Source organism: Carcharodon carcharias, chromosome 5 (genome assembly GCF_017639515.1).
Source record: "Carcharodon carcharias isolate sCarCar2 chromosome 5, sCarCar2.pri, whole genome shotgun sequence".
NCBI lineage: Eukaryota > Metazoa > Chordata > Chondrichthyes > Lamniformes > Lamnidae > Carcharodon > Carcharodon carcharias.
The window spans coordinates 164,204,349-164,229,014 of record NC_054471.1 but is presented as its reverse complement, the minus strand read 5'-3'; the positions used below and the strand labels follow the sequence as shown (position 1 = coordinate 164,229,014).

At 41.8% G+C, this 24,666-nt stretch overlaps 1 protein-coding gene across 2 annotated transcripts in view; it reads left to right on the top strand.

Annotated features, from left to right (window-relative positions):
* The window catches only part of eipr1 (EARP complex and GARP complex interacting protein 1), an 80,095-nt gene extending 62,588 nt beyond the window's left edge, over nucleotides 1-17,507 (top strand). For both annotated transcript variants that reach the window (XM_041188510.1, XM_041188509.1), the window contains exons 7-9: nucleotides 3,570-3,737; nucleotides 8,462-8,629; nucleotides 16,038-17,507. In XM_041188510.1, the coding sequence (XP_041044444.1) occupies nucleotides 3,570-3,737; nucleotides 8,462-8,629; nucleotides 16,038-16,209 (508 nt within the window). In that variant the 3' untranslated portion in view covers nucleotides 16,210-17,507. The remainder of the gene's footprint in view (nucleotides 1-3,569; nucleotides 3,738-8,461; nucleotides 8,630-16,037) is intronic.
* Nucleotides 17,508-24,666: the final 7,159 nt, after the last annotated feature.

The following is a 24,666-nucleotide window of genomic DNA, read 5'->3' as shown; positions in this document are numbered from 1 at the left end:
TGATGGAAGGAAGGTCATTGATGAAGCAGCTGAAATGGTTGGGCCGAGGGCACTACCCTGAGGAATTCCTGCAGTGATGTCCTGAAACTAAGTTGATTGACTTCCAACAACCACAGGCACTTCCTTTGTGCTAGGTATGACTCCAATCAGCGGAGAATTTTTCCCTGATTCCCATTGACTCCAGTTTTTCTAGGGCTCCTTGATGTCATACTTGGTTAAATGCTGCCTGAATGTCAACCAAGGCTGTAATGAGGTCAGGACCTGAGTGGCCTGGCGGGACCCAAAATGAGCAGGTTATTGCAAAGCAAGTGCCGCTTGATAGCACTGTTGATGATCCCTTCCATTACTTTACTGATGATCGAGAGTAGACTGATGGGGCAGTAATTGTCCTGCTTTTTCCATACAAGTCATACCTGGGCAATTTTCCACATTGCCAGATAGATGCCTGCGTTGTAGCTGTACTGGAACAGCTTGGCTATGGGTACAGCAAGTTCTGGAGCACAAGTCTTTAGTACTATTGCCAGAATGTTGTCTGAGCGCCATATCCTTTGTCGGATCCAGTTTCTTCAACTGTTTCTTGATAACACATGGAATGAATCAAATTGGCTGAAGACTGGCAGCTGCGATGCTGGTGACTTCCAGAGGAGGCCTGGACTGCAGAGCTTAGATCTGATCTGTTCATTGTGAAATCGTTAGCTCTATCTATTGCTTACTGCCTATGCAGTTTGGCACGCAAGTAGTCCTGTGTTGTAGCTTTACCAGGTTGACACCTCATTTTTAGGTATGCCTGGTGCTGCTCCTGGCATGCCCTCCTGCACTCTTCATTGAACCAGGGCTGATCCCCTGACTTGATGGTAATAGTAGAGTGGGGGATATGCTGGGCCATGAGATTACAGATTATGATTGAGTACAATCCTGCTGCTGATACTCTTTTGAGTAAACCTGTTTCCATCTGTTTCAGATGAAGTTACATTGTTTCATAGTTTGCCATTGTGAGATTTGAACTCTTGATCTTGGGGTTACAAACCCAGTACCATAACCACTTGGCTATTTAGGCCAAGCTCCTGCTGCTGATGGCCGACAGCCCCTCACAGTTGCCCAGTCTTGAGTTGCTAGATCTGTTAGAAGTCTATCCCACTTAGCACGGTGGTACTGCCACACAACACGATGGAGGGTATCCTCAGTGTGAAGACGGTATTTCGTCTCCACAAGGAATGTGCGGTGGTCACTCCTAGCGATACTGTCTTGGACGGATGTATCTGCAGCAGGCAGGTTAGTGAGGATGAGATCAAGTACGTTTTTCCCTCTTATTGGTTCCCTCACCACCTGACGCAGTCTAGCAGCTATGTCCTTTAGCACTCAGCCAGTTTAGTCTGTAGTTGTGCTACTGAAGCACTCTTGGTGATGGACATTGAAGCCCCCCACATTCTGTGCCCTTGCCACCCTCAGTGCTTCCTCCAAGTGGTGTTCAACATGGGGGAGTACTGATTGATCAGCTGAGGGAGGAGTACTGATTGATCAGCTGAGGGAGGTGGGAGTGAGGTACGGTACGCGGTAATCAGCAGGAGGTTTCCCTGCCCATGTTGACCTGATTCCATGAGATTTCACCAGATCCTGAGTCGATGTTGAGGACTTCTCCAGGGCAACTCCCTCCCGAATGCATACCACTGTGCCACCACGTCTTCTGAGTCTGTCCTGCCGGTGGTGTTTGGGACCTTATCTTTAAGGTATGATTCTATGAGCTTGACTATGTCAGGCTGTTGCCTATGGCCAAGATTTTACAGCCCCACGTATCTACTCCCAGTGGATGCGGTAAGGCATTTAAATCTCCATTTAGCTCAACGGGACAGTAATATTCTGCCAAGCGGGAGGGGCTGTAAAATCCTTACCTTTGAGACAGCTCTCTCAATTTTGGCACTAGCTCCCAGATGTTAGTAAGGTGGACTTTGCAGGGTTGACAGGGCTGAGTTTGCCATTGTTGTTTCCAGCCTAGGTCGATGCTGGGTAGACCATCCGGTTTCATTCCTTTTCAACTTTGTAGCAGTTTGATACAACTGAGTGGCCCACTAGGCCATTTCAGAGGGCATTTAAGAGTCAACCACATTGTTGTGGGTCTGGCATCACAAGTAGGCCAGACCAGGGAAGGATGGCAGATTTCCTTCCCTTCCATCAGTGAACCGGAAGGGTTTTTACGACAATCATGGTTATCATTAGACTTTTAATTTCAGATTTTTATTGAATTCAAATTCCACCATCCACAACCTCAGAGCATTACCCTGGGTCCCTTGAATACTAGTCCAATGACAATACTACTATGCCTCCGCTTCCCCTAAAAGAGAACATTTCAAACACATTGAGCATTATCAAATAGACAGTACTATCCTGACCTAAACTTGAAAATTTTTCGACATGTTATCAATATTACAAAACGGAGCAATTTTCAACAGCAGAAACAAACAAGAAAAATGGTCAATCCCTTTGTCAGTATTGTGGTCAACTCACATGTTATTGTATTACTCCAGTTTAGCACTAAGCATAATTGAAGACACCAATAGTGTCCAGTTATGGATGTAGCTGTGTTAAATATTAAAATTTGATTTATTATGAAAGCTGGTGATTGAGAAATATTATACATGATGTACTTAAGTTAATGATAAAAAAGACAGAGGGGTTTTATTTTTAATCTATGTTTTATGAACTAACATAGTCCTTTCAAAATAGTGTAATTGTTGCACCAGTTTAAGATGTTGGAAACTTGGAATTATGTCACACCAGTTCAATTTCATGTGCATCATGCTGATTTTCAATTGTATTTGTAAGGACTAGAAGTGATTTTGTTTTCAAACAATTTTTAATAGTACCTTAGTCAGCACAGGGAACTGCAATTAACTAGGAACAATCAAGTTTCCCATTCCCAAATGCAGTGACCCCTGCTACAAACTGTATGTGTGGATTGTTGATATTTGCCTGCAGCACTCTGTCCCCACAGTTGAATAGATTGCCAGCTTTCCCTAACCAGACTCGCACATACTCTGAGGAAACTGGTACATGCGGTACCATATCCCAGTATGAGGTACTGCATTCAGGACAATCAAGTAGATAGAAAAATTTGTCTTGGTGAGAAAAATCCTCCACAACACCTGACAGATTACCAAACATCCAGTGTGTCTGAGCAGAATCCCTACTGTATATGATTATAATCCAGTTCCTTACTGGGGCTTCCTGTAACTAGGTTTCTCTTAAATATAATGGCGATAAAGGGTTTAGAAAATTTCAAATTCAAATAACATGCTTTCTGCTCTTATCAAGATTTGAAGAATGCCTTAGGCCTTCTGTATTTATTGGTTTGAAGATGCTTTGTTTAAAAAACAATGTGCAGCAGATTTGTTTTTTTAAGTGGTCATGAAATATCCTTATTTTTTGATAATTGGTTACTTACTGTTTGAAGGGTTGCTGCATGGACTGTAATGTATCCTTTTCATAAATAATAAGCATTTCCCATGTTTCACTAAGCGTGACAAATTGCTGTATCAGAAGTGAGCTACTTTACACACTTTCTTTTCATGTAGTCAAGTTTACTGTATGGAAAATGCCCATGGCCAGTTGGTACGAGACCTTGACTTCAATCCCAACAAGCAATACTACTTGGCGAGCTGTGGAGATGACTGTAAAGTAAAGTTTTGGGACACCAGAAATGTTCATGAGCCAGTCAAGACTTTGGAAGAACATTCCCACTGGTAAGTGTTTCTTCTGTTCACTTGGTCAAGGTGGCAGGATTGTTCAGTTCAACGATTTCTTGATGCGCATCACTACTGCTTTTTGGCACACCCACCAAGAGCTATGTTTAAATGATTGCAAATGGTAAGAGGCAATTTTCCTTCCTTCCCAGAAACGGCTGACATTTTTCCATTAGAAGCATCTGAGTGTCATTTGTGACCGGAATTATAATTTGGGATGCATGGCTGGGAGCCCAGCATTTTCAATGGCTTTGCTGGCCCTGCCGCAGTGGGGCTGGTAAGTTCTGGCCTCTGTTTCTATTTTGGGTCCAAATGCAAGATAATAGCAAACAAATACACATGTACACATAGAGATATATCATCACAGAAGAGTGAATTCTCTTTGATACCTCAGTGGCTAAAATAGGTTTGTTCTCGCCTGCTGAACTACAGTCTAGGAATGTTCCAGGTTTGATCTCTGGTTTGCGCTGAATTTAGTGATAGATCTGCTGCAATGAACTCAGCATCTGTGAGCTAACAAAGGACAACAGCGAGTCTGAGCTTCCCATTCATAATTGCTGTCTTGTAACTCCATATAGAATGAGTATATATATGTGTGCTCACCGCTATACATTAAATGATGGCATCGTTAGGTTCTTAGGCATGATTTCAGCACTAAAGCTACATTTGTGAGCAATCAGACTTTATTGTTGAAACATTATGGGTTAAATAAAATTAATAAATTGCCTTTCATATTTTACGTAATGCATAAAAACCTACACATGGAAACGTACTACAGGGTGACTCCATGCTTTCAGCTGAGAATCACATTTGGAAGGAAAAGAATCAAAGGGATGAAGCTCATCATTTTCTATCCATTACTTCCCGAGATGCAATCACTGTAAACATCGATCCCTGCTGGGAGCACCAGATTGCAGAATTACTCTGTATATATCATTTGATGTAGTTTGGATATTTAATGTCAAACTTACATTAAAAAAAATCTTTGAGAACTTCTTAGGCAATTCAACACTTAGTACTTTTGACTTCCCTTTAGATATACATTAAAATACCTTGGTACGTACAAGGTTTAGACAAGTAAAATAGTATGCTGAATTAATTAAGTTTTGTGTATCTTTTTTAAACTTCAAGTCACAGTTTGTTTTACAATTGATAGCAATAATGTTTTTTCTTGGGTAGGAAGGTGGGGTAAGTGTTAATGAAGCCTGATAGCGCAAACTGGTGATGCAGCAGAGGTGTTATCCTTGAAAGGAAAAAGAATTACCTGAGCTCATAACTTCCAATCTCCGGGGCATCATACCTGGGAGGTACCCAAAAGATGCGGTAACCCAACACCCCCACCCCCAACTGGAAGTCCTTATGTAAGGATTGCACGACAATTGCCCAGGAAGTTCAACTTTCTGTTGGGCAATTACTCTGCACTGGGAACCATCTGAAACTCCGATTTAAATCGCAGTCTTCTGATGGTTCCGACTGTCTTTCCGGAATAGTTACCCATGAAAGGTTAGAAGAATTAAAACCATTTCTTACTCCTGGTTAACTACAGTACTGAGCCCCTTGGGACCTCCACCCCCAACTAACCTCCTGACCCCTCGCGAGGCACCCCAACCTCTCAACTCCCCTCCCCACCCCCCCGGTTACCTCCACCATTGCCAACTAACCTCCAAATTGTCAACTACCCCCCAAACTGCAACTACCCTCCTGACAGGTGCCTCACCTCCCTGACCTCCCCAACAACACTGACCATCTGACCGCCACACTAATCACACACACCCCCCCCACACCCCACCCTCACTTACCTTGTGCACTTGCCTTTTCCCTGGCTTCTCAAAGTAGCTGGGGCCTATAAATTTACCAGCCTTACGACAGCTAGCTTTACTTCCCCCGACTCTCCTGCGCTTGACTGACAGGATTCCTGAACAGCTGCACTGCACTTTTCTCACCCGGCTCAAGTCGAAAGGTTGGGCAGGAAATGTGCGGCTGCATTTTAGTGTAAGTAAGTAGGAGCAGAATGGCAATCTGACTGTATTTGCTGTTCCACGTGCATTCTGGCCCCTGATGTCCTCCCAGAATCTAACTGCATATGGATATATTGCATATTGCAGAAACTCACCAAAGCTCCTTAGACAGCACCTTCCATCCCACAACCAGTAGCATCTAGAAGGACAAAGGCAGCAGATACGTGGGAATACCATCACCTGGAAGTTCCCCTCCAAGTCACTCACCATCCTGACTTGGAAATATATTGCCGTTCCTTCACTGTCGTTGGGTAAAAATCCTGGAAACCCCTCCCTAACAGCAGTGTCGTTGTACCTATACCACAGGGACTGCAGCAGTTCAAGAAGGCAGCTCACCACCACCTTCTCAAGGGCAGTTGGGGATGGGCAATAAATGCTGGCCTAACCAGCAAAACCTGCATCCCTTGAATGAATTAAAAAAAAATTGGGATACAACCACTAATCATTCCATTGGTTGAATTATCTATGTTCCTTCTTTACTTCCTCTCTCTTTCTGCGTCTAAGATGGTGAATGTGTCTATTTTTAGTCGTATTAATATTCTTCAAAAAAAAGCAGTTGAATGTTGAAGCCAAATATTTCTCTTAACTGTGTTTTGTTGACAGAAACATACATGTTACTCATGTACAGCTGAGACTGAAAAAATTTCAGCACATGAAACAGAGGGAGACAAAGACACAAATAGAGAGAACCACAGACGAGGACTTTTTTTCTTCATTCTAATTTGATTTTTTTAACAAAAGCTTAAAGTTTGAAAGCAAGCAAAGTATTTTTTGGAGGAAACAAATGGAAAGGATTTTGTGGAGCGTTGGGAAGCTAGTTTAGGGTGAGGGGGTGCCTCCAGGCTCTTGTGATCCACTCTTATGAGGAATGGGTGGGTATTGAGGGATTAGTGGGCGCCATATGCAGTTAGATTCTAGGAGGAAATCACGGGTCAGAACACCTGTGGAATGGCAAATACAGTCAGATTGCCACTCCGCTCCTACTTACATACACTAAAATGCAGCCGCACGTTTCTTGCCCAACCTTTCGACCTGGGTCGGGTGAGAAAAGTGCAGTCAGTGCAGCTGTTCAGGAATCCTCTCAGCTATGGATTATATATGTGATGATGGAAAATCAGAAGGGAGTATATAGGGATAGAGGATACAGTGATACTTCAAAGGGAAAGCATTAAAGGTCATAGTCGGAAAGTAGTACGAAGGTGAAGGGATACGGGGGGCACTTGATAGGAGTAAGAGCATAGGTGGAATACGAGTGATTGGAGGAAGGACTGAGAAGGGAAGTGTTGAGGGCCCACATTTTCTCTTGATTCATCACCTCAAATGCAGCATGCAGGCATTCATGGTATTCTTCCCTGCCAGTTAAAGCCGTACCTCCTGGTTAAAGAGAGAGAAGTAGGAGGATAATGATAAAAGTAAAAAGAAAAGTTAAGGGAGAGAAATGGCAGAGAAGAAAAGAGAGAAATAGATTCAGAAGAGGAGAAATAAAGAGAATCAGGTAGACAAAGACATCAGAGACTGGCAAGAGAGAGACCATATTCTTATGTCATTGGAAATCAACCACTTTGATATAGTTGTGTAAACAACTGGAAAGATTTAAACAAAAATGAGGTTTAGTTTGGAAGGGGTGGAAGAACAAAGTCTCTTGTATAAGATAGAAATTTAAAGTATCAATAGTATTGCAATTATATCTGAGAGACTATATATCTTCATTGTTTTTCAATCATTTGATATATTGCTTCAATAAACTTGCTGTATTAGAGTAATGGACGAATTTAAGTTAAAAAAGGACTTAGATAAACATTGGAAACCACACACCAGGTCCCAATAACAGATGAGCAATGAAATGGGAGATCTACTAGTACTGATAAATAAATGAAAATTAATAATGGAAAATATGAGCAGAAGTTTTTTTTTAATAACTGCCTTGTAAATTCTTACAGGATTTGTTCTGTAGCATTCTGTAGCATTGTTCTGTTAGCATGGACTAATAAGCAACATTGTAAAATATTACTTACACACAAAGGCAAAACTTTTAATGATATAGAAAGATATAGAGAGAGCAATTGAGCCTGCTGGGTGCTAAATGAGTGAAGGCAGGTATTATCCCATACCTGATTCAGAGTGTGCCAGGTGCCAAATTGGAAGCTAGTGACTTCAGAGTGTCTGCCTGAAATCTGTTTCAGGATCCCACTCCAAAATTTGGCAGGAAGTAGGCTGATGGCCACAAACACAAGTTTTTTATTTTAAAACTTGCCTCAATGTAGAGATGGGAAAAACTGCAGTGCTCCTCCTGACCCCACAACAGTACTGAGGTCACTGCCAGCCTAATTCCTATCTGCCTCAGCTTCCCAGAAGCTGCAAGCTAGCTCAGAGTCTGAGCCAGCTGATTTTATGAAGGGCCAATCTGATGAGCTGCCCAGTTGTCATCCACAGCTCACAGGAATGATGGTATTAAGACTCAAAGCCCAATTTGGTGCAAGTCTCAGGCTATTCTCTTCAGACACTCCAGCCGAATCACGCAAAACAATTTCTTGCCGTAGTAACTAACTTTGACCAAATAATTAATTTGCTGCGCCATTACGGAACAGTAAAAACGGGCACTTGGATGGAACGAGAACTATCTTTCCTTTCTGTTTATCACTATTTAGTGCCAGTACTTTGAATTTTACTTGTGAGTTGAAAATATTCTGTTATGTTTGTATGCAGGGTATGGAGTATCCGATACAATCATTCACACGATCAGCTGGTGTTGACTGCCAGCAGTGACAGCAGAGTCATTCTTTCCAACATGGTTTCTATTTCATCAGAGCCCTTCGGCCACCTAGTGGATGATGATGATTTAAGCGATCAAGAAGACAATCACAATGAAGAAAAGTACGTAACCAGTCGCAGTCTTTTTATTAATTATTTATTATTTAGCCGTTATTAACTTTACAAACACATCAGCAATTGACAGACAGGCTGGAATTTTCCAGCCCTTCACGCTGGCGGGATTTTCCTGTCTGGCCAATGTAAATGGAGATTTCAATGGGGCTCACTGGCCCCACCGCAGGGATGCCGGAAAATTCCAGCCACAATGTGAGAAGTTCTGTTGCAATGTTAACGGACCACTCCATATCAATGATCTAATATTATTTGGGTATACTAACCTAGTGGCCATGGTACCGGACTGGAAACCTTCTGCCTTCCCCAGATTCTCAGTTAACTATTAATGCCCTCTGGGCGACGAAGGCTGGGCAATAAATACTAACAGATCTATAATGAACAAGCTGCGCATTTTCATTGTTTTTTGGTCTACTGTTCAAAGCAGGATATAAGAATAATTTTAAAGCTGCAGTATCCTACCTCAAATACCTAAAGCTCAGTTCAGAGTCCACTAAACCTTGATCTCATGTGCACCTGTGCAAACCCTTTGGAGAAACTGCCATTAAGTCTGTTACTTTAATATAGAAGTTAGACGAATTTATTATTAAATTCAATTGGCATGCAGGTTTTCATGCTTGAAATACAGTGTGTTTCTATGAGAGTTTGGGGAAAATGGAAAATGCAGCTTTAAAAACAAAGGAGTAATTTTATTTGGCTCTACCTCCAATGCGGAGCTTAGATAGTGACAAGTTCAAATTGGAGAATTGGGACAACAGTCCTGTAGCTCTGTATCTGCTACTGTAGTCATGGGCTTCATGCCAGGAGTGGAAGAGCATAAATTACCCTCAGTAAACAAACATCTAAAATGTAATAACTCTTACACCAATTATTCTTATCTGTAGAGTACCTTTGAATTACTATTGTCATTAACAAAAATATTTAGTTAATAAAATTAAGACAAATGGAACTCTGATGCTATAGTGCAGCAGTTAACCCACACCTCATCAGATTCACGCATTTAAAATAGGAAAACCAGGAATTGTTCAGTTCATAGAATGCTGGTCTCTCACCCACAGGACTTGCACTGAAGGCATCTTTTATCTGGCTGCGTAAGAGGAATGTGAGATAAGTTGAGATAGTCTCAACTCAGTTCCTATTGGATGCAAGTCCACTGCACAGGACTTTGTGGCAAAACTTTTTACCACCAGATAAATTAGTTTTACATGTAGCATTCCCAGCATGGTAAAACCTGGACAAGAGGCATCAGCATCAAGAATTAATCTATACTATACCCATTTCACTTCTGTTCCCATTTAATGTGCTTTTATGCCCATAGTATGACGAGAAAGCATTTTGGTCATAGTGAATAAACGTTTGCAGCAGGCACATCTAATATCATAAACAGTTATTTGGATCCTGCTCGCAGATAATTATTTTTCTATTGGACCGCGAGTGCCTCTCCTATATTAGACAATCATTGATTTTCATATGTTTGGAAGATAACAGATGTCATAAGTAAAGAATGAAGAACAAATTCTTGATGGTTTCAACCTGGGTACATTAAATGGCTGTCAAATACGTTATAAACGAGAAAATGTAATTATAGATGAGAAAATTGTGAATGGCATTCTTTGGCCATAATAATTAGTTCAATTCCTGTTGATCATTGAGGGTGATACCTGTGGTTACAACTGAATAACCTCTTTAAAGGTGAGAGTTTCAACCAAAATTTAAGTAAACTGATTATCATTTAGCAGTAATATTTCACTCAACTGAACATTGCCTATATAGTGACAGTGCAGTTTACTAAAAGAAAGATATTAATACCATTGTAAAATGTAACTTGGTTAACAATTTGCAATTATGTTCATTGAATATGTCCAACTTAAAAAAAACCCCATAAAAATAGTCTCTCATTTTTAACGGCTGTTAACTAAAAACTGGTATTCATTTCTAATTATTTTAAGTTGCTTTTTGTATTATAATTTGAAAGTAATATTTTAAAGATAATTCAGAACCTTAAAAAGCGGATTATGAACTGCAACAATATACCAAAAACATAGATTTAATTAGCCTTTTTCGTTTCCATGCAGTGTCCCAGACTCAATACATTTCAAGTGTGCTCATTGTTATGATGTAGGCATGCAAGGTTTTATGGTCTCATTTTAGCACTGAAGTGTATGACTAGATCCATCTATTTTGTTTTTGTTGTCTGCGGGATAAACATTGTTCAGAATACTGTGACAACTCTCCTGCTTTTTGAATAGTGCCATGGGATCTTTTGCATCCACATAAGCATGGAGACAGGGCCTTAGTATAATGTCTCATCTGAAAGCCATTATGGCACTCAAGTCGGTACTACACTGAAATGTCACCTTGGAATATGTGTTCAGTTTTTGGATCGGAACTTGGAATTTGCCCTTCTGATTCTGAATCAATGTTGAAATATTCATTGACTTGACAGGGCAAGAATTCCTTTGTTTTTAATGTGTCTTTAAATTGAACCTGCCTTGATTTTGTTTGTGAATTACTGGAGATGTGTTTGTAGCTCATATCATTTCAGTTGTATAATCACAACTTTCTTTCTTCTGTAAAAAATAATTTGTTTTTACTTTCTGCCTTAAAATGGAAAAAGAACTTAAGCAATTAGCTTGTCCCAATTCTTTATTATTGAGTGAAGGTCTTACTAATATGTTCTGGGGCAGATAGAGACAATAAAGAGTTATTGAGAATGCTGGGTGTTACTGTCTGCAGAAAGTGCTTCTGATCAATAGTGTCCTAACAGGAGGAGAAAGAACGTAACACCTCAAATTTGATTTGTCTGCAAAGAAGTAGGACCGATAGTTATTTTACTATAAAAGTAGAAATCAGTGAATATCTTTTTACAGGACATGGTGGGAGCCTAGTGAGATGAGGAGAGAGGGAGAGAGAGAAAAGGATGGTAAAGGTTTTACATGTGCATACTGAACCCAAAATTAGAGTCTGGAATGCACTGCCTGAGAGTGTGGGAAAGGCAGATTCAATCATGGCTATCAACAGAGAATTGGACAGTTATCTGAGGAGAAAAAAATTGCAGGGCTGCGTGGTAAAGACAGGGGAGTGGGACTAGGTGAGTTGATTTTGTAAAGAGCTAACATAAACATGATATGCTGAATGGCCTCCTTCTGTGCTGTAACCATTCTTGATTCTATAATAAAAGAAACTCTTTAATTCTCCTCCAGTATATAAGAACTGTAACATGCCTGTATCCTGTTTCGGGGTACAGTAGCATAGTGGTTACGTTACTGGACTAGTAATCCGGAGGGCTGGATTAATGATCTAGAGTTATTAATTCAAATCCCAGCACCTATAGCTGGAAAATTTAAATTCCGTTAACTAACTAAAATAAATAAATCCGGAATTTTGGGGGAAAAAGCTAGTATTAGTAATGATGATCATGTAACTACTGGATTATGGTAAAAATCCACCTGGTTCATTAATGCCCTTTAAGGAAGGAAATCTGCCATTCTTCCCTGGTCTGGTACATCTTTACATGCAGAACCACACAATTATCTTGTTGACTCTTAACTTCCCTTTGAAATGGTCTAGCAAGCCACTTAGATATATTCAAGAAGGTGGCTCACCATCACCTTATCCAGGACAGTTAGGGGTGAGCAATTGGCCTTACCAATGATGCCCGCAGCCCTGAATTAATAAAATGACAGCTCCTCTACTCTTGATAGTGATGCGCTATTTCAGGATTGCACTCTGCCATTCAGCAATATGCATGAGCAGTAAAAAACGTGACAGTGGATATATTGAGCTAAAATTATGCAATATAAGTTGGATGAATTGTAAAATGAGAAAAGAGGCCAGGTCCTCCAGAAAACCATAAAAAATGGAAGAAGTCATGTAGAAATGTTGTTTCCTTTATACAAGAATGCACAGCTACAGGTGCTAGGATTTGAATTAATGACTAGATCATTAATCCAGGTCTCCAGATTACTAGTCCAGTAACATAACAACTATGCTACTGTACCCCAAAACAGGATACACTTATATACTGGAAGGGAATTAAAGAGTTTCTTTTATTATCGAATCAAGAATTGTTACAGCACAGAAGGAGGCCATTCGACCTACCATGTCAATGTCAGTTCTCTGCAAAATCAACCCGCCAAGTCCCACTCCCCTGCCTTTACCATGCAGCCCTGCGATTTTTTTTCTCCTCCGAGGCATGTGTGCAAATATTTTCATCCTGTGATTGGCCAAAATTTGACAACTCGTGTGAGTGCAACTAAGAGTCAGATTTTGTATCCATGTTGTGCCCTATACATGTGAATCAGCAGTCAGAAGTATTTGGTGAAGTAAGTTGATCTGAATTAATATGCTGTTTAGTGTATGCATTTTAGACTCCTATGATTCAGCAGGACACTAGCTTTATCTTAAACAAATTAAATGTACTATAGTACTCAGCTCTTGTCAGGATAAAATATGTGACCAGAGAATGTTCCCTTCACTACTGATGTGCTCCCTCAATAATACGTCTGTGAATGACGGTGAATACAACCAACGACAAACTGCATTGGCTTAAATATACAAGGTCACAGGGTCTGAGGCGCAACATTCTGGGTTCAAGTCCCATTCCAGAACTTGAGCACAAAAATCAATATTGACACTCCAGTGCAGAACTGAGGGAATGCTGTACTGTCGAGGTGCTGTCTTTCAGATGAGGAAGTGAACCAAAGCCTCATCTGTCCTCCCAGGTGGATGTAAAAGAACCCATGACACTATTTTAAAGAAGAGCAGGAGAGTTATCTCCAGTGTCCAGACCAAGGTTTATCCCTCAATCAATATCACAAGAACACAAATCCAATCATCATTACATTGCTGTTTGTGGGAGTTGCTGTGCGCAGATTAGAAATGTTTTCTATACTACAACAATGACTGCACCTCAAATGTATTTCATTGGCTATAAAGGGATTTTAGACGTTTGGTGATCGCGCTAAGTAAATTCAAGTCTTTCTTTTTACAGAGTAGCATTTTGATGGTGTTAAATATGGACAAGATCAATTTGGAATTCAGTGCATGTGGAAAGCTATGTACAATTTAATACTGAAGGATAAATTATATTCTGCTATAAATTTTTATCACAAAATTATTGCAGCACAGGAGGCCATTTGGCCCATCATGTCTGTACCAGTTCTTTGAATGAACATTTCACTTACTGCCATTCTCCTGCCTTTTTCCTGTAAATTATTTCTTTTCAAATAATAATCTAATTCCCTCTTGAATGCCTCGATTGAATCTGCCTCCACTACACTTTAAAAAAAAAACTATTTATTCTTTCATGTGATGTGGGCATCGCTGACAAGGCTAGCCCATCCTTAATTGCCCTTGAACTGAGTGGCTTGCCAACCATTTCAGAGGGCAGTTAAGAGTCAGCCACATTGCTGTGGGTCTAGAGTCACATGTAGGCCAGACCAGGTTAGGATGGCAGATTTCCTTCCCTCAAGGACATTAGTGAACCCAGATGGGTTTTTATGACAATCAGCAATGGCTTCATGGTTACCATTACTGAAACAGCTTTTCAACTCTAGATTATTAATTGAGTTTATATTTCACTAACTACCATGGTGGCATTTGAACCCCTGTCCCCAGAAAATTAGCTTGGACCTCAGGATAATAAGTCCAGTGACATTACAGTACACTACCACCTCCTCCATTTTAATGCTTATTGGAAGAACACCACAACAATGTAGGCACCATTATTCTCTGTAAAAGACAGCTGTTGAAATAAAGGACACTCAAGGATACTTCATCAGATGATCATTGATTATTACAGAATCATAGAATGACACAGTACAGAAGGAGACCATTCAGCCTATTGTGTGTGTTGGCTCTTTGAAAGGTCTAACCAATTGCTTCTGCTCCTCTGCTCTTTCCCCATAGTCCTACAAATTTCTCCCCTTCAGGTATTTATCCAATCCATTTCAGGCAGTGTGTGGATGTCACAGTTTTTTAAAAATCTTCTCATCTCATCTCTTGGCAATTAACTTAAATCTGTGTCATCTGTTTACTGCCTTTCTGTGACTGGATGCAGCTTCTCCTTACTCACTCTATCAAAACACCTCTTGATTTTGAACACCTCTATCAAATCTTCCCTTAACCTTCTTTGATCTAAGAGCACCCCAGCTTCCCTAGTCTTTCCATGTAACTGAAGTGCTTTATCCTTTGTGCCATTCTAGTAAATCTCTTCTGCATCTTCCCCACGATCTTTATCTTTTCTAAAGTGTGGTGCCCAGAATTGGAAGCAGGGGCCTACCAGTGATTTATAAAAGTTTTACATAATTTCTCTGTTTTTGTACTAATGCCTCTATTAAGCAGGCCCAAAGAGCCCATATGTTTTTAAGACAGTCTTCTCAAATTGTCCTGCCACCTTCAAAAATTTCTGCACATAAACCCTAAGTCTTTCTGTTCCTGTACTCCCTTTAAAATTTTATACTGTGTCTCCTTATTCTTTCCAAAATGCATCACTTCACAATTCTCTGCAATAAATGTTATTGCCATGTTTCTGCCCATTTCACCAGTCTATGTTCTCCTGGAGTCTGTTATTATCCTCTTCACTTTTTGCTACTTTGGCAAGTTTTATATCATCTGCAAGCTTTGAAATTGTGTCCTGTATACCCATGTCCACGTGTATATATCAAAAGGATTGGTGGTCTTAATACATACCCCTGAGGAAGGTATCATTATATACTTTTTTCCAGTCTGAAAAACAACTGTTTACTATTGCCCCCAGCCAGTCTCAGGAGATGAGATGAATGATAAAATATTATGATGGAATTGGGGGAGAGATTTCAGAAACTTGCATGATAAAGCTACTTATTAGACAGAGCCTGCATTTTGTTTTAACTGCTGTAGCAAAGTGGAGTCGGAATCGTATAGAAATTTACATTGGGAAGGTTGGCACAAAACTGTGACCACAAGTTGTAACAGCAAGAATTAAAGATTGTGGACAACAAGAGCTTATTTTATGTAAGATTTTTAATGTGATATATATAAAGGAGTAGGGAGGACAGTAATTGAAGTATTTGTACAAGTGATATTTCCATCATATGGAAACAGTGGTGACAGATGTTGCAGCAAATGGACCTTGGTGGATATTGAGAACTCAAAGGGCTGAAGAATTTGTGCTGGCTGTCAAGGAGAAAATTGAATCTTTGACTGTGTGTACACTTGTTACCATATCAAACTGTAAATTTTCCAACTTTATCATGTTTATGGCTTGATGGATGTACCCTAGGTTAACCTTTACACAATATGTAGTGAAATATGATGAGGTTGAAGGGTCTTTCCCATTAAGTTGTGTTTTAAGTTGCATTGGAGACATCTAATAAGTACTAAAATAATTTAGCTACCTATCAATTTTTCTTTGCAGGAAAGAACCGCTACAGGACAGCATAATAGCCACATATGAAGAACATGAAGATAGTGTCTATGCTGTGGAATGGTCCTCAGCTGATCCATGGTTGTTTGCATCTTTAAGTTATGATGGAAGACTGGTGATAAACCGGGTACCACGAGCATTAAAATACCGAATTTTGCTGTAATTTTGCTGCACAATAAAGTCATGGGGTTGGGGGGGATTTTTAGCATTTTGACATGGCTGGAGCAGGGGAAGCCCATAGTGTATGGTACACCCAGAAGTCTAGGTTTCTCTGCGTGATGTGGAATGTTAACTCCACAGCGTTGTGTCATTCTTCATTGACTTGTTCCCCACCTAGAAGTCACCTTGATTGACAGGTCTGGCTTCCACTTGGCTGGGGTGCACTCCAGTGGAAATCATAAGGGGCAGGTAGATACTATCCATGACCATGGAGTGGATAGGTGTCTGATCCTAACCCTGGGAGGAAGGGTCCAACCTTTAACCATGGGGTAGAGAGGGGGGATGGCTTACATGGGGGAAGGAGGAAGCACTCCTGTGAAGACACTTGCCTTTTTCCTGAGTCTATCCTTCCCTCGCTGCTGCTGCTGCTGTTGCTGCTTGGGAAACCTGACTGACAACAGTTAAACTTACAAAACAGAATAAACACGAGGCTTCCAGCCTCATCAATGTGTACAAAATGTCCACTTCCTCTGAGTGGGTTGGCTGCCCATCCCTTGACTCATGGCTGCCCACCCCTTGTCCCACTTGAATAAAACCTGGATATCAGTGGGTTGGAGCCAGCTTCCCAACATGCTTCCATTTTTTACCCATTTAACCCCCCAAATGTATTCAATTCTATCTGTTCACCCATGTTAAAATTTGACCACAACCCCCCCCCCACCAATTTTCCTTGTTTTGAACTATTCATGTTTTCTGTTAAATCTGGAATAGGAATTGGTATCGAGATATAATATATCTCCTACATTGCTGAGGAACATTAGCAGCAATTGTCATAGAAAATGTGTTCCAAAACTTTGGTTTGTGAAATCAGTAATTTAGACAAGTCAATAAAATTGAATAATTTTTCTGGTACACTTTCAGCACCTTTCACAGACCATGCAAACTTTTCACGATCATAAGCCAAGCATGTTTAATCACCCGATGAATGGTTTTACATCTTTCTCCCTAACCCCAACTTAATTGAGTTAAATAGCAGGATATCTATCTAAACTTACACATATAACCTTGATTGTCTGCTTTCCATAGCATGCTTCCTAGGTCCCAGTAGCTTAGGAAGCATTACATTCCATACTCTGTTTAACTGTCTCTAAACTACTGATCTAATTTTGAAGAAGCTATTTATCTGACCTTTGTTAAATTAATTAACCGTGGTTATGATACAACTGATGGCCTTTTTAATGGGAAATGCGACTTCAATATTTGGATAAGGAACTCTAATAAAGTTCTTGACATTTATGTGAACTATGAACCTTGTTTGGATAATTTAAAAACTAGATATACTTGCACCATCCAGTTGGGACATTACTTCGGAATATTTAATTGAATACCTCATATTTGATTAATAGATCAGATAAGGTAGATTTTTTTAAACACCTGCTGCTTCTCATTCCTATATAATAACAAAACACAGAAAACTTATTCATTATATTCTTGGAGTAAGATAGATCGCTGTAAATATTGTTAATTGGAAGCTATTGGCCAACATTCTGGGCCTGATATTTCACAATAATAGGATTAAACTTAACTTTAAGGCTGTCATCAATGTAGCTTTAGTAAAGTTCTTATGTGTAGTCCTCAGCTTGGATTTGGATGTTATATTTTGATTTAGAGCTGTTAGACTTGTTAACTTTAGGGGACATTGCTGCCTGAGCATGTGCACAATATTCTACCATGCATCGGTAGGGTTTTCTTACTTTTTGTCTTGTCATGAGATTTCTGACAGACTTTCATGTTTCCAAATGAGGCTAAATACACTGCATCTGCAAATTTCATTTTTTTCTATGATCTATGGCTGATCTAAGTTATCTATTATTTACCTGAAGGAAAGCTAGACACACAGATGTCCTTTCTGTTGCTCGCATTTAGCCAGGCAATCTGCTTTTTTCATAGAAACCCATATGTCTGATTTTACGATATGACAAATTCTTTCAACTTGAAAAAAGACTCTTACTGTACTGCGCTAAAACATAGGCCTGGATATTAACACAGGTGGGTTGGGCAGGCAGTGGGAGGAGTTTTGGACAGGAAACCTAGAAGCCTGGGTCTCCCTGCATGATTCACAACATGTGTCTTTTCCCCTTAGTAGGTCCCCTTCTTGGAAGACATCCTGATAGACAGGTTTGGCTTCCAATCGTGCAGGGAGGGCTGTAAAGCAGGTCACAGGAACAAAAACAGGCAAGTTTGATCCCTGAACCCTGCAGGTGGATGGGGGCACCTGATCCTGATCCTGGAGGTCTTTATATCTTTTTATGTGTGGGGGGAGGGAGAGGGGGTCGATTATCTGATGGTGAGAGCATTTGGACGAGCCAGGAGGATCACTCCTCCTCCTGCCCCATATGCAGTGTGTAAAGGCACTTGGCTTCTCCCCAGAGTTATCACCTCCTTTCAGCTGCTGGGTTTCCTGAAGCCTGGGAAACCCAGCCAGTCTCTCTTAATACACCAAAGCAGGTTAAATCTGAGGCTGCCAAATGTTTAATTTGTTTCAGAATGAGTCACTTTGAGGTGTAAAAGTTTAAAGCCATGATGACCCCCTGTGCCACTCTGACCTGTTCATGCTTTTGATGTTCCCTCAAGATTTTGTTCTAATATAGCTCCTCTAGATCCTCATGACTGAACCGTTGTCGATTGTTGTAAAAACCTATGGTTTACTAATGTCCTTTAGGGAAAGAAATGTGCTGTCCTTACCTGGTCTGGTCTGGCCTACATGCCTCCAGACCTATAGTAATGTGGTTGACTCTTAAATGCCCCTGAAATGGCCTAGCAAGCCATTCAGTTCTCAAGGGCAATTAGGGGTGGGCAATAAATGCTGGCCTAGCCAGTGACGCCCACATCCCATGAACGAATGAAAGAAAAAGTGCACCTTCCTAAAAGATGCCTTGTGGGAGAGATCCTGGAAAAGCTGCTTGTGATTACCCCCTACTGGTTGGGTGCTGTTGTGGTGAACTGGCTCTCCTTTTTTGGAGTGCATTATATTACTAGCTTCCAGTGCAGTTTCCTGCTGTTTCTCCTCTTCTTCCTACATGTGCATTATAAATATTCAGATTCTCATAGGTAACCCCATGACATTAAACCATAATTTGCCCTCAGAGGATCCCTCTCCAAGGGTTAAAGAAATGGTTGGTGAACGTTTCAGAAGAGCGATGCACAAAATAAACACATCCCTGCAAGAAATTCAAAGATGGTTTTGAGTCTGTCAATGAAATCAAAGTTGTAGTTTACCTTTAATAAAACATTTCTTCCTGAATCAGTTGATCCTGACAAATGTGCCTGCTTATTGCAAGCATCCATTTAGAAGATTGAATGGGAAGTTGAAAGTAATAGAGTTTGAGATGGATGACATCATGTCCTAATTCTGAGATTTGCATCAGTGCACCATTGAGAGGGTGGGCCCTTTTTCAGCCTACACTCTGATGCAATTTATCACACAGCATAAATGAGGCAAGAAAAAAGTGTCTCTATCAGATCATCCTCAAATAACAAGTTTCTCTCTCTATCTCTATCTCACTGGCTCCATCATACTTCCCATTATTATTGTCTCTGTTGGTTTATTTTTCCCCTCACACTTTTGATCTTGCCATTTCTTTAAGTGCATCCCCTCCTCTATCTTCATTCTCTCTTCTACATGTTGCTCACTGTGTAGGTACCCACCTTAACAATAATGTTAAATGTACAATATGCAATAAGATGAGAATCAAAATGAACCTGGCTAGAATTGAGAATTTGTGCTAGACAGGGAGAAGCTGCACTTATTTAAAAGAAATTGGAAGTAGGGATCTCGGCTTGGACTGCAAAGGCCCAAGCTTCATTGTAATTTAGCCCAGGAGCAAGTTGTGGAATGGGGGGATGGGTTGTGGATGGAGTCTGATACATAACTGTATCCAAAGCAAATCTTGTGACTGCTACTGGCATATCCAGGAAACACTACACTGTGAGTGGGCAAGGCAGTGACCAGGTTTTTTGATGGTGGCCTCTTATTCAGGTGGTGTGGAACATTGCTGGCATCAAGCTGTAGCACAGAAAACAAATGTAATTCTTCAAAATTCTGCCCTGTAGCAGACCCCCCTTCCTCATTTACTTGTCCACATTGTTCCCAGGGGTTTAGTCCCTCGCTTGTCTGAAAAATTTTGATTTTTTTTTGGAAGAAGTTGTATCCCTCCTTCCCTCACCCTGGTTCCCAGTTTACACTCACTCTTCCCCACTAACTCACTCCAGTTCACAGGAGTAAGCTTCACCATTCAAAGCTGCCCATAGCTCACAGCGGCATTCATCATCCTTTAAATCACCTCCACCATTTCACAGACACCCCTGACCCAAAGATCAAAACAATCAAAAAAGCTAACCAACATCAAGGAAAGGCACAACCTCCTGACCTCGATTGAATCAGACCCACAAGTTTCAAAACATCTCAACAAGCTTACTATACACTAAACATGGGCTAAAATACAATAAAATAACAACATATTTATAATTGTGCCTCTAATATAATGAAATGTCCCAAGGCATGTCTCAGGAGCATTAGAAAACAAAAGTGTGACAACCATGCAAGGAAATATTTGGTCAAAGAGGCAGGTTTTAAAGAGTAGGGAGGGAATTGAAGAGCTTGGGGCCTAGGCAACTGAAGGCATGTACATCAATGGAGCAATTAAAATTGGAGATGCACAAGAGCCAGAATTAGAAGAGCACAGGTAACTCAGATGGTTATGGGGTTGGAGGAGAATACAGAGATATGGAAGGACAAGGCCATGGATTTGAAAACAAGGATGCAAGTCATAGCTTGATCGGGAACAATGTGGTGAGCAGAGGGATGAACAGGATTTGCTGTCAGTTAAGACAAGGGCTGCAGCTTTGGATGACTAAGTTTATGGAGGGTTAAATATAGAAGACCAGTCAGGAGTCCATTGGAATAGTTGTCTAAATGGGACAAAATCATAAATGAGGATTTCTGCAGCAATTGAGCTGAGACAGGTGAAGTTGAGCAATGCTTTGCAGGTGGAAATAGCCAGTCTTAGTGATGGCACAAATATGAGTTTGGAAACTCATCCAGGGATCAAATGTGACACCGAGGTTGTGAACAGATTGGCTTAATTTCAAGCTGCTGCCAGGGAGAGGGATGGAGTCAGTAGCTAGGAACAGAGTTTGCAACAGGGACCCAAAAACAACAGTTTCAGTCCTCCCAATTGTTAATTGGAGGAAATTTCTGCTCATCCAAAACTGGATGTAGGATAAGCAGTCTGATAATTTAGCAACAGTGGAGGAGTTGAGAGAGGTGCTGATGAAGTTGGGTGTTGTCTCCGCACATGTAGAAACTAATGCTGTGCCTTTGAATAATGTCACCGAGGGACAGCATGTAGATGGGAAATAGGAGGGGCCAAGGATCGAACCTTGGGGGGCATCGGAGGTGCTGATGTGGAAGCAGGAAGAAAATTGCAAACAATTCTCTGGCTCTGATTAAATGGAATCAGGTGAGAGCAGTCCCAATACATTGGATGATCGTGGAGAGGCATTGGAGGAGGATAATGTGGACAGATGTGTCGGATGCCGCAGTCTGGTCCAGGAGGACAAGGAAATAAAGTTTACCTTTGTCACTGTCACATGGGCCAGAATTTTACAGCCTCCCAGGAATGGGATGGCAGGTTGGGGGACCAGTAAAATTGGGTGCCATGCCTGCAGCATTGTTCTCAGTACCTACCCACCCTTACCTGCCCATGCTGCAATTTTAGCAGCAGGGGGAGAGGCATTGGGCGGCTTACCCAAGTCTTCTCCAGCCATGGCTGGACTTTTACCCATGGCAGGGAGGGCTTGGTGCCAAGTGTTCAACCTGCCAGATGAAACATGGCAGACTGGTGACCAGGCACAGAGTGGGTTGCCTCCTTTTCGGCTCCCTCTGACCATCAGAGCACACTTCCCTCTTGGACTGTTGCAGTTCCAGAAGTGACCAACACTCCTGAAGGTGCTGCTGGGACCAGAGAGCTGCCAATCATTTGATTGGCCAGCAGTCCAGAGTCAGGATTTCCTCCCCGATGGGGACGAAAGGCCTGCCTCCAGCCAATTTACGGTTCGACGGCCCCTAAATGGCTGCGGGGGGAGCCAACCAAGCAGGTCAGGCTTGCCTGCGACTTTTATGCCGCAGGGTGTAGACCCCACCCCAAGGGTAAAACTCAGCTCATAGGGTGTCATTTGTGACTTCAATAATCATTGAAATTGACAGCAAAATTTTGCAGAAAACATTGGGAACGCGGCAGGTAATGTGACTAGAAATGAGACTGGACAGGCATGGGATGCTTAAATATAAATGTAGTATTGTAAATAGAACAATTGTCTGAAAATCTCACAGCATTTCTAACTCCTAAAACAGAAGGTGCTGTAGAATGAAGTTGATTCATTATCGATGCAAGCCCTAAACTTGATTTATGAAAGAGGCCGGTGTAAAGCTTTCATCCAGAAAGCTTTGGAGGAAAGAGAACATAAATTAATTATGCTGCTCGTCTCAGCCCCTGCCTGTATCAGATGCTGTTTCACTCCAGAAGCAGACTGGTGGGCACAGGAATTACTGATCTGACAAAGCTATTGTGAGACGAGGAATTCATACTCTCAGCACATGACAGAGAATCAGTTACAAGGTAGGAGGGGAGTGAGAGACCAGAGCTGTAGTCCTGCATTGGGCTTTAGTGAGATGGGGAGAACAGAGCAAAGGAAAGGTGTACTTAGGCCAGGTCACTTTGCCTAAAGGGCAACATAGCTTGAGGGCTAGGCAAGAAAGATTATGGGCAGGATTTTTGGGTCATCGGGTGGGTGCAGCGGGCACCCAGGAGTGGTTGGGAAACAGTCTGCCGCCCGTGATTGGCCCCCGACCATGATTTCACACTGGTCGGCTGTGAAATGCGTGCTGACAGGCTCAGTCTCAGTGGGTGGGGTGGGCGCGGGAGGAGGGCGAGCACTGAAGGCTGCACAGGCGCGCGGGAGCGCGCAATGAAAGCTCCCTGAAGGCAGAGAGCTGCATCAGGGAGCTGAAGAATTTTAAAATCAAAAATAAAGATTTGGAAATTCTGAAAAAAATGCCCCCACTTAGGATTCACTCAGCTGAACGTATACATAATAAAAATTATGTCAAAGCACTTTTTTAAAAAATTAACATCTGAAATCTCATTCCGCCCATGGATGAGGTTCCCTCAAAAACGCAAAGGCCGCCTGGCCGGTTCACCTACCTGCCAACCGTAAGGTTGGATGAGCAGTGAAAAATCTCTCAATTAATACTTAAATGGCCTTAATAGGCCTCTTAATCGCTGGCAGGCACACCACTGACTCGCGGGCGCCCACCAACCAAAATATCGCACGAGTGCGTGATGATGTCAGGAAGCTAGCCTGATGTCATACCACGTAATTTTACACCCGATCAGGTTGGGCACACAACCTGCCTGCAGAACGTAAAATTCTTTCTTTGTGGAACAGAGCTGGAACGTTTCTGGTGGGCCTGGAAGCGAGTACAACCAGACGAGTTGGTTACGATGCCCTAGGCAGATCCTTAATAGGAAGAGGTTAGGAAAGTATCAACTGGCTGTATTCTTTCTAATGATATCTAATTATACCGTGATGACAATGTGATCCAATAGGGTGATGGGCTGAATTTTCCCAGAATTGCACTAAGTGCAGGAATCCTACCCGCTGAGGTAAATGGCGGGTTTTCACACTGTATTGTCCTATGCCCGCCTCATTATTTATTCATTAATGTGAAACACACCGTTTCCATGGCAGGTGGGTTCTCATTCGCCCGCTCGCTATCACCCCACTGTTGCATCACGCCGGACGCTATCTTTAAAAGGCAGCTGCCAGCAAAGCGCTCATCACCACCAGCTCACCAATGCTGTCTGGGAGACATGGCCCACAAGTGCAAAAAGACTGCAGCCCCCGCTTCAGCAATGGGTCCCTCGAGCGACTGCTGGACGTCATGGAGGCGTGATGGGATTTTTTCTACCCCCCGCTCTGGCTGCAGGGTAGGTAACAATGTCACCAACCTGGCTTGGGAGGAGGTGGCAGTGGTGGTCAGCGTGAATGCCCCACAAGAGGACAGCCACCCAGCCTGGCAAAAGGGTGAATGATCTCCTCCATTCTGCTAGGTTAAGTTACTCGTTTCATTACTTCCAACTCACAAACCCATCACATATCCACAGGGCCCTCACTCACTGCCAGGGACATTACCATTCACTCTTTCACACACACCGTCATTGTCCTCCTCCCATCCATGGGACCACTCACCACCCACACAGGCCAGGCATACATATCATCTGACCCAGCAGGCGTCCTGATACACTTTCCCCTTCTCTACCCATGCAAGGCAAACTGGCTCACAACAGGAGGGAAAGGTTGCAGACAGGCGGAGGAAAGCTGGAAATCAAAGTTCTGA